This window comes from Anabas testudineus, chromosome 14 (assembly GCF_900324465.2).
Source record: "Anabas testudineus chromosome 14, fAnaTes1.2, whole genome shotgun sequence".
Taxonomy (NCBI): Eukaryota; Metazoa; Chordata; class Actinopteri; order Anabantiformes; family Anabantidae; genus Anabas; species Anabas testudineus.
The window spans coordinates 583429-593982 of NC_046623.1; the positions used below are offsets into that span (position 1 = coordinate 583429).

General features: G+C 41.6%; 1 protein-coding gene across 4 annotated transcripts in view; it reads left to right on the forward strand.

The window, feature by feature from the left end:
- Positions 1-10176, forward strand: part of cblb (Cbl proto-oncogene B, E3 ubiquitin protein ligase) — a 37883-nt gene extending 27707 nt beyond the window's left edge. The window contains exons 13-19 of one of the 4 annotated variants that reach the window (XM_026370481.1): positions 813-904; positions 2034-2168; positions 2280-2344; positions 2670-2783; positions 3331-3531; positions 3745-3861; positions 7233-10176. In XM_026370481.1, the coding sequence (XP_026226266.1) occupies positions 813-904; positions 2034-2168; positions 2280-2344; positions 2670-2783; positions 3331-3531; positions 3745-3861; positions 7233-7486 (978 nt within the window). In that variant the 3' untranslated portion in view covers positions 7487-10176. The remainder of the gene's footprint in view (positions 1-812; positions 905-2033; positions 2169-2279; positions 2345-2669; positions 2784-3330; positions 3532-3744; positions 3862-7232) is intronic. The other 3 variants (XM_026370482.1, XM_026370483.1, XM_026370484.1) reach the window with 3 other exon arrangements.
- The last annotated feature ends 378 nt before the right edge of the window (positions 10177-10554 follow it).

Here is a 10554-nt window from a genome sequence, read left to right on the forward strand (position 1 = left end):
ATGTTAAATCTTAATGAGTGTACGTTGTGGGTAAAATCTTTTGTCTATCATTATAAACACAATTGAAAACTGTATGCATAAGGCTGTGTTACTTTTAGATATCCACATGGGAGATGTTATGTTATTATTTTTATATGTTTTATAAGTCGAGCCTAATTAAATAACTAAGACAGTGAACTAGTCTTATTGTAAAAGGTGAAAGGCACCCAGCAGAGGCAAGACAGATAAGCTGCTTTGCCATTCCTCTAATGAATCAAAAAATATACTTGAAGTGTGTCAGGACGAATATAAATATGCTAAATAATCTTTCTGAATTAAGTGAAATTCTATGTTTGGAAACTGGCCATTCAAGCAAACCCTCCAGAAGCTGCCTCAGCATTTACTGATGGGGAAAGCAGAATACTGCTGAGCATCTGTATAATTCTAATAAACTCTCTCCACTGGTCCAAAGACCAGTGTGTAGTGCACTCACTCATACACAGATATTGAAGGCAATTCCTCCCTCTCCCCCCAGGGCCACTTTTTGATCAGGTGATGGTTCCAGGGGCCTGTGGAGGGTATTGTCACTGTAGCTAATGTTCAGGGTAATTCACATAGTTTGTCTTTTAACTTAGAAAAAGGGGAGCTTCTTTTCAACTTCTGTTCGTGAAGGTCACATATGGCCAAGGATCTTCTAAGTTATCCAGTGACATCATGTAGTTTTAAGAGTACTAGAAAGCCCCGGGTGGTGGAGGTACCAGAATGCTGCTGTTTTTTAATAATTAAATTTCATCAAATGCAAACACAATCAATTCTCTTATGTGTCTGTGCAGCCCTTCTCTAATGGTGTACAAGTCAGCGAGGAGTATGATATCCTTCCCTCACGGCACTCGCCAACGCAGTGCACACTTGCCAGCAGCCACAAGTAGGTATCACATACACACAATGATTTTTCTATACAACCACTATTAGTACAGGCGGAATATGAAAGCATGTGTGTTCATACTCCATTAGCTACTACATGAGTGATTTAGCTATCGGATTAATCCATTGTTTAGTCAGAAAGGTCAACATTGTTGAATATACATATTATATACATATACAGTAATAATATTTGTAAAAAATCAAATCATTTTTTGGAGAAATTGTTTCTGCGCAGAGCAGGCGGGTGATTCATTATGTTGGCAAATTCAGCAACAATTTAGCTTTTTATTGTTTTAAAGGAAGTTGGTTGGTTTTTATGGCATCATGGTGATGATGTAACCAACTAAATATAAATCATGAGAAGGATTCTGAAGTACCAAACACTGAACACGTGGAATATCTTTGATATTTGTTTTATTTCTTGGTTATTTGGCTGCAGAAATGTATGAGACTCTGGAGGGAGCATTAACAACACTGGAATCTTTTAATTTAACTAGCTTTCCTGTATTGTAATGCTGTTACTCTTTAAACTAGCATAGAGTGTATCTGACTAGGATTTACTTCTATCCTTGTGACATCTATGGCACAAATTTCTTTTCATTCTAAAGTTCAGTCTCCTCAAATTTTTCCTTTTTCTTTCCGTGTGGGTTCAGACTCAAAGACCTCCTGCCAGTGAGATCTTGTAGCCTGGGGAGAAAGTCCTGCTTAGAAACAGCTTTGAAAAATGATGGCTGAGCATCTAATAGCCTTTTTAGCCGCAGCCAGTATTAAATTAGCTATTTCAGCGTATCAGGCTGTAGTGGAGGCAGGGGATGGAGCTGTCACTCCTGATGAAGCTTGAGCCAAAGGGGGAAGCTCTGGTTTTACTGAAAACAATTTAAAGTTATAAAATTCTGTGAGTGGTGTGCACACACTACCCTTACACAAACTGACATTCATTCTGCAAATACAGGTAACATTCACATGATGACATACACTGTTTTATTGCCATACTGTGTAGACACCCACATTGATTTCCAAAAGCCCAGATCTTTTGTTTGAGTGTTACCATTTTGTGGTCACTTTTTGCCAGTGGTAACAATATGTTTGACAGTAACAGTCAGGTTGACAGACCATGGTCATCTTTACAGACCCTCCAATTCTTTCAGCAGTCCTGTGGTAGAACGACTGCGGGGGGTGATGGAGAGAGGGGAGGATGACTATCAGATCCCTTCATCCAACCTCTGCCTCAGCCAGGCTCCTGTCTGCATCTCTGTTCCTGGCAGGTACTGACCCTCTCTCAGTTTATTAAAGTTACTCTGCTTAGGCAGCAGTGAAGCTTTCATTCAACGTTGAATAGACTGCTGTGAACCAAACAAATGTCCTCTCTTATTCAGGCATTTGGAGAATGGCTCTCCAGAGCCTGACATCGAGGAGAAAAAGCTGCAGCCCCTCGAGTCTGGTGAGTGCTGAAAGCAGCAAAGATGATTTCTATGTCACAAATTATAAATCTATTATACCTACTGCCATAATATCACTGACATGCTCGTCTGATATAGTGTGTAGCTATAAGCTGGTAAATTAAATTCCCACATGATAAACTTAAATGTTCTAGTATTGAGCCTCAAACAACAACATGACTTCTGGTCATTACATGACTGTTTGAAATAGTTTCTTGTTATGAAATGATCTTGATGCCAGTAGAGTGATCTGTAGGATCTAAAGTATCTGATGCTGCCGGCAGAATTCTTTAACCAATCACGCTGAACTCTGCTCGTCCTCTTCAGGTGGACACTCGGAATTGGCCAGGGGCTTGGTATCAGGGCCAGCACATAACTTCATCTGCCCCTTCAGCTCCAACACGGCACCCTCTGACTATGACATTTTGCTGCCCCCACAAGGTAGCCTGCCTTAACCAGCACACATTTGTGTCCACTCACCCAGACACAGCTCTGTGTCTTCGTCCTGTCTTCTCTGTTTCTCAGTGTTTCTCCTGCAGACACGAAATGACACACCTGTTCCTGATAGTTACTGTTCCTAAATTTTAAAAAAAAATGTCACCTTTATCCTGTAGAAACCTTGTAGTCTGACAGTATCAGACAGACAGTCACATCCCTGATTTTACTCAGAAGTCATATTTCATATTGAAAAATAAATTAAAACCTACATTTGATTGAAAATTGTACACATTGTTTGCCTAATTGTTATGCACTGCGCTATACCGTTAGGATTACTGTTGACTGTCACTACTTTAACATACATGCTGCTATAATTCAGCATACTAAAGAGTCATATATTGGTGTAGCTGTACATCAATTAGCATTTAAAACAATTACACAGCCTCTCATTTTGTGTGTAAACATTTTTTTTCCTGGCCTCTCTGCCACCTCCTCATGAAGACTTTCAGCATAGAGCTCAGTCTTGTTTCTGCCGTGTCTTGTGTTTCAGCTTTAGAAGACCCGTTCAACAGCCTTCCTCTGTCCCAGCCTCCTCCTCTCCCTCCCCCTCCTCCGCCGGAACGACACAGCCTTACTGACCTCCCCTCCTCTTTGCCATCATCATCCTGCAAATCCTTCACGTCCTCCTCCTCCATCTCCACACGACCGCACAGGCCATCCTCTGGACATGAGCACTTGCTGTTAACCCCTGGTGAGCTGTCAAACTCATCTGATTGCAATAATACAGTGAAAGATATAGATGGATGACATCTCCTATAGTGCTACTAGTCATCTAATGTTCTCCCGGCAGTGCTTACTATGCTCACAATTTAACGTGTCATTTACATCATTACTTAGCTGCTGGCTGACAGATGGCAACAGGCTTGTTGTTTACCTGACTCTCTCTGTGTCATGTGTGGTGCAGACACAGTGTTTGACATGCTGAACACTGCTGCTCCTCTGCCTCCAGTCAGACGACACACAGAAAATGTTAAAGGCTCCAGAGGCAACCCCAAATACGACCAATTACCAACCAGTCAAGGTAGAGCTGCATGCCTTTCTCAGCAAATAAATACTTGAGGAAGTGGACATGTACAGTGCACTGAAAGTATCTGGCAATTATACATTATTATATTATATATAGTATTTGGACGTTTCGTGTGTCTTGCTCTGTTTAAGTTGTTCCATAGCCTCTCTATTGGGTTGAGGTCTGGGCTCTGACTCGGCCACTTCAAAAGGTGAATTTTGTTTTTCCGAAGCCATTCTGTTGTTGGCTTGCTCTGGCGTTTTCATTCATTGTCATCTTGCACCCCCAAACTTCTACAGAGGTTCAGCTGATGTACAGACATTCTCATATTATCCTGAAGAAGTTTTTGATACACTTAGGATTTAACTTACCACCAATCACTGCAACCTGGCCAGGCCCTGATGCTCATCATTAAGTTTCCTCCACCATACATTGGGATGATGTTTACATGATGATATGCTGTGCCCTTTTTACACCAGATGTAGCCAGATGTAGTGCTATGTGGTCTTTCCAAATAGTTGTATCTTATTTTGAGGATCAGGTAACTCCTTAGCCACCTCCTTCAGCTCATTCGACTGCCAGCGTCTGTAGACCAACACCTCTGGATTCCAGTGAGCTTTCACTTGAGAATTTTAAGGTTGTGGATTAGGAATAGTCATCATAGACATTTGATTCAATTCAATTCAATTCAATTTTATTTGTATAGCGCCAATTTACAACAGAAGTTATCTCAAGGCACTTTACAGTGTAAGGTTTAAGACCTTACAGAAAATATTTATACAAAAAATTATAGAGAAAACCCAACAATCCCATTTGAGCAAGCTTTAGGCAACAGTGGAGAGGAAAAACTCCCTTCAGAGGAAGAAACCTCCAGCAGAACCAGGCTCATAGTGGGCGGCCATCTGCCTCGACCGGTTGGGGTGAGTGGAAAGAGAAGAGAGAAAAGAACAGCAGGCAATAAAGACAACAACAAGCATCAAGAACATTGGGCAGATTAACTGGATTCTGGAGATGTACAGCTCCAGGCTGAGGATACCTGCAGAAAAGTACAGAGAGAGGGTGACAGAGAGGAGGAAACACAACTAAAAGAGAGAGAAGACACAAAGTTAATGACATGCAATGGTGGCATTTGCATTGATACAGGAGAAAGGAGAGAGGAGAGGAGCTCAGTTTATCAGTAGAGGTCCCCCAGCAGAATAACCTATATCAGCATAACTAAGAGATGGTTCAGAGTCACCTGATCCATCTCTAACTATAAGCTTTATAAAAAAGGAAAGTTTTAAGTCTAGTCTTAAATGTAGAGACGGTGTCTGCCTCCCGAACCTGAACTGGGAGCTGGTTCCACAGGAGAGGGGCTTGGTAGCTAAAGGCTCTGCCTCCCATTCTACATTTGGAAACTCTAGGAACCACAAGTAAACCTGCAGTCTGAGAACGGAGAGTTCTGCTTGGAAGATAAGGAACTATGAGGTCTTTAAGATAAGATGGAGCCTGATTATTAAGGGATTTATAAGTTAGGAGAAGAATTTTAAATTCAATTCTGGATTGACTTCTCTTCTGCTGCTAGTGGAGACAGAGTTTTACTAAGCGAGGCAGATGCATTCTGTTTTTTCTCAAATAGTTATTTTGATGTAGCAGGAGTATTAGAGAGAGAAGAAAGGTCAAGGTAGATGTTTTCACTTTCCTCCTGTTCTGAGTCCATTTCTGCCTGACCACTTGCAGAGGCCGCAGGTTGACTCTGAGGAGGATGCAGACTTGATGGAGGAGGGGCATTAGGTGTGGAGAAAGCAGATGGTGGGGTCAAACCCCATCTCTTTCTCCTCCTTTTTTTCCTTTACCATGACCAACAGCAGTTTTTTCTGCTTTTATTTCTGCCTTCCTTTCCCATTTCTGACCTGCCAATTTACAATATTCTTCTATACTTTCTTTGCCTTCTTTTTAAATGTCCTAAACAATTTAGTGTGCCTTGTAATGGTAACACTTCCTGTGTGATATAGTGTCAAAGTGGAACATCCTCAACCACACTTTTTCCCCATTTATTTTTGCAGGGCCTGTAAGGGTTAGGGATATGGGGTCAGAGGGTCAGACACACTAATTTACCTGTTTTGTTCCCCATGTTTCTAATGTACTGGTAATGGTACTTAAACTTTCAATGGGCTTATCAGTCACACACAGACAACTCATTCGTTGATCTTCCCATCTCCTTGTATGGTCAGATCTAATCACATATATACTAACTCTGGACAACTTTCCCAGACAGACAGTTTGTATGGCACAAATTTGTTCAGAATGAAATTAATATGCGCAAACTGGACACTGAAGAAGTCGTCACAAAGCTTTTTTTGTTATCACTTATTTTACAGTCATATGCCTATTTTATTTGTCTGGGACCTAAAGGTAGATGTTATACTGTTATATATGTTTCATGTCTTATTTAGGTACTTCTATTTTGCTCTACTTGGAAACAAAGGTCTACAAAGGATTTATAAAAATATCTGCAGTCCAACCACACAGGATTTAATATGACTGCCTATAGATGCCATCATGTAGGTATTACGCCCTAGTTAACATAGGTAAAAAAAACTACTAAAGAAATGATTCATAATACTGTACTTAAATTGAATAGAACTCCTGCTGTCCGCTGCCCGTTTTCCAACATCACGGGGCATCCAGTCCGTTTGTCGGAGTGGAACTTTCCATGTGCTAGCAGCAACCGTCAGTCAGAATTGAAATCATGCTAGCATGGAGAAAGCACTACAGCAATGTAAATGTCTTTCTGCATTTCTTAAACCTCTTCTACTTATACTCAGAGACAACAAAGAACAAACCCTAATGAAAACACTCTGAGTGATCACAAATCACTTTGTAACCCTTTCCAGCTTTATTAAGATTGTAGATCCTTTGAAAGCTCCTTAAGCGTGTTCTTCTTGTGGTGCAAACTTAAAAGTGAGTGTTTTTTGTCAGCCAAAGTACCTCTAGTGTTACATTCAGAAAACAGAGGAATGTACAGACACAGTGCATATGACTGTTTGTTTACAACTTTGTTTATGATCAACAAAGATAAAAAGGAATGCTGGGGAAAAAGACTCAGATTTTTATTTCCGTTGTTTTTACTGTAGAAAAAGTTCCAGGCTTACCGTTGAGCAGTACACTGAAGACACTGAATGCATTAGTATCTGATTGGTGGTTTTGAAATCCTGTCATTACTTAATAATGTTTGTCAGAACTCTACTGGAGGAAGTGTAAAAGCTTCACTTGTGTGCAGATAAATGTCAATTTACTGAATTGGGATTTACTTTTGATGTGATGAGCAGAACTGCCAGTGTTCTGCCTGTGTGTCTGGGCATTTTCCTACTGACGTAATTTGTACCCTTCTCTCTTCTACACAGTATCAATGGACTGTTTGCAGGCCCCGGCCCGGCCACCCAAGCCACTCCCCAGGAAGATCCCTCCAGACATTCAGCCAGGGAAACCCCGGAGCCTGGAGTCAGAAAACACGGACGCCAAGATTGCCAAGCTAATGGGCGAGGGGTACTCCTTCGAGGAAGTGAAACGGGCGCTGATGATCGCCCAGTACAAAGTGGATGTGGCCCGAAACATTCTGCGAGAGTTTGCCTTAGTGGCACCAAGACTGAACCTTTAGGCCCACAGACAGTGACGATAATGAAGCAGTGCTTGTGAATGGGCTGAATATAAAGGGCTTCTTAATTCTTCTTGGCCTTAGACTTTTGGAATAAAACGACTACAATCATCAGAAACAAAGAAATATTTTGAGGGACACTTGCCTTTTTCTGCACAACAAAAGTGGCTGAAACCAAATAACAGTAAATCACAAAATAAAAGAGGGAAGAGTGTGAGTTAACCTTTTGAGGAAAGAGAAGCAGGCTTGTTGTTTACAGTAAACCTTGCCAGTGCTGGTCTCTGGTTTTCAAATGCTTCTGTTTGACATGGGGTTGGACTGTACGCCTGTGTTAAATCCCCGATCGTGCTACTGCTACTGCTGTTCCTTTCACACCTGCCACTCTCCAGACTTTCCTTTAAAGGGACCTCTAAGAGAACATGACGTTTTCAGCTCGTTTCACCTTCCGCGTTCAGCCTGTTGTTTAGAGTCATTTTTATTCACAGCCAGCAGGGGGAGCCAGACTCCACTCAAGTTCTGACTCTTCAGTGTCTTGTGCGTCACCTGCTTCTTCTTCTTCCTGTCTTTGGACATTGCCCATTAGCGAGAACTCCACTGTTTGCCATATCTGGCTTACTTGTTGCTCGATGGAGCCAGAGGGCACCATACTAATTCACTTGTTTCCTCTAGACCTGAATAAAACTGTTAGACAGCTGAGAGTAACCCTCCTGTTAGACTTGGTAGCTTATTAGGAATGAATGATGAAGCTGAAAGAGGATGGGAGGGCTAGTGTTATCAGCTGGGGTCTTGTTTTATAACTTCCTTCATTTGAGGACAACAAGGTTATGAATGTATTTGTTCTGCATGATACTTTTGACCCTCAGGCCTAGTTATGTCTCTAAGTGAATAAGTGATGGAAGATGTTTAATGTTTGTGGAAATGGTTTCGTTTTTCCACATCAGATGATTGTGCCTGCTTTTTAAATTGAGCATTTAACTGATGGCAGCAAACCTGTTGTGTAGACCAGCCAACGAGATGTTGTCTGTTAGAGCTCAGAGATGACGCACCACAGCCTCCTGTCTCCCACTCCGCAGTTACACAGCCGCCATGAGGTGAACATGTCCACATTCCCACGTTTGAGGAGCCACTCACAATCTGATTGGACGTGAGGGTCACTTGATAGCTCTGCAGCGATTCCACACTTTGACTGATGTGAAGTTGTCATGTGAACACGATAGAGACCAACAGGAGCAGTCAGACTATGAGACGAGTTTTATGCACCTTCATTCTGCACACAGCTAATTCACAATCGGGCATCTGCTAGGTTTCTCCCTAATGACTGCAAGAATGTCTTACCTATGCATTTAGGTGTTTTTATTCATCAGGTTGCTCTAGGCTATGTCTACATGGAGGATAAAACTCTGTCTGCATCTTAACTGTTGATTGGTGATGGTAAAATTATACTCATCACAATGTTGAGATGTTGAAGCTGAAAGATGGCGACACAGACCCAGAGTTGAAACTCTGATTTAAAAAATGCCAGAACTCCAACAACTGTGTAATTCTGTCCCAATTTCTCATAGTTTTAAAACTCATCTCTCGGGGCGGGGTAACACAGAGCACCGACCCATTTTCACCTCCACGCTGTCATGTTTCCTGCAGCCGGTTTTAGGCTGTCATAATTAATCAGAGAAAATGTGTTTGTGTTTCTGTCCCTGTGGCTGGTGATTGAGGTTCCTTCAAACTTCTAAACACAGAGTTTGAACAATGTGCCTGCAAAAGGTGGAACTGAAACTCTGAGAATACAGCGAGAGCAAATGTTGACCCTGCTTCTAATAATAAAGCCAACGTACTTGTCATGTGTTGTAGTACAACAGTGTGATCTTATGAGCTCATCTCAACCATGATTTGACCTTCGCTTTCTTCTGAGAAACGCCATGTTTTTCTGTGTGTGTACAGAGCAACACAGAAACACAGAGCAAAGTGTGTGTAGCTTCTCTCCTTCCTCTTTTAGCGCAGCTTTAAAGGGGAATGCTGCTGTGGGTTAAAATGTGCATATGTAAGTGTCATGTAGGAGGTTAGACAGTCTGCAGAGAGTCTCTGATCTCATCACCACCGCACACACATAATGAACCCAGCAGAACGAGCAGAACAGAATGTCAGTCGCACTAAAACACATATAAACAACATATAAACATCAGCTGCAGCTTCAAATACCCCTCTCCCAGTAGTATCTAGAAGGTCTGGCCTCACCAAGTCTATTAGCATTTCACTGATGATGTTGACAGTGACAGTGTCATACTGAGCTGTACAGATAGTCTTTCTGCAACACTGCTTTTCCAGCTCGAACACAGTTAATGCTCGACCTAACCACCACACAGAGAAATAAAGACTTTACATGTGGCATTCCCCTTTACCTTAAGGCACCATTTTGCACTGGTCTGTTTTTTTAAATTTCGACTTTGATTTTCTGGAACTTGAATGACTCTGAGCTCAGACCCATTCAATTGGACTCCCCTGTGCAGGGAGTAAGTGGCCTTAGATGCAAAGGGCAGTTTTATTTGATCCATTTTTCATATTAATGTACTCTGGTGACAATGTGTTGATAATATGTAAAGCATAGAGTAATGTGCAATTAATTTATACATTCGTATTACTTCTCTCTTGATATGTTATTTTCATGGATTCATGAAGTAAATAAAAAGTCATATTTCCTTTGTTTTATTCTTATTGTGTGTGTGTGTGTGTGTGTGTGTGTGTGTGTGTGTGTGTGTGTGTGTGTGTGTGTGTGTGTGTTTGAGACTGAGGTTTCTAGTGAGTCAACAGGCAGCAGAAATAGCGCAGTGTTCCCAGTAATTATGACTTGAGGGAGCTTCAGTGTAGCTGCAAACTACTGAAGTCAGATCAGTCGACAGCTGTGTGACAACAGATGGATGTGATTTAATTTAGGAATACTAAATTTAATTGGAAGCTCTTAAAACAAGTGAGAGTGTCCTTCAGGTCTGGGGAATAGTAAAGCCAGTCCATAGCATCAATGCCTTCATCATGCAAGAAGCTGACACACTCCAGCCACATGAGGCCTTAGCATTGTT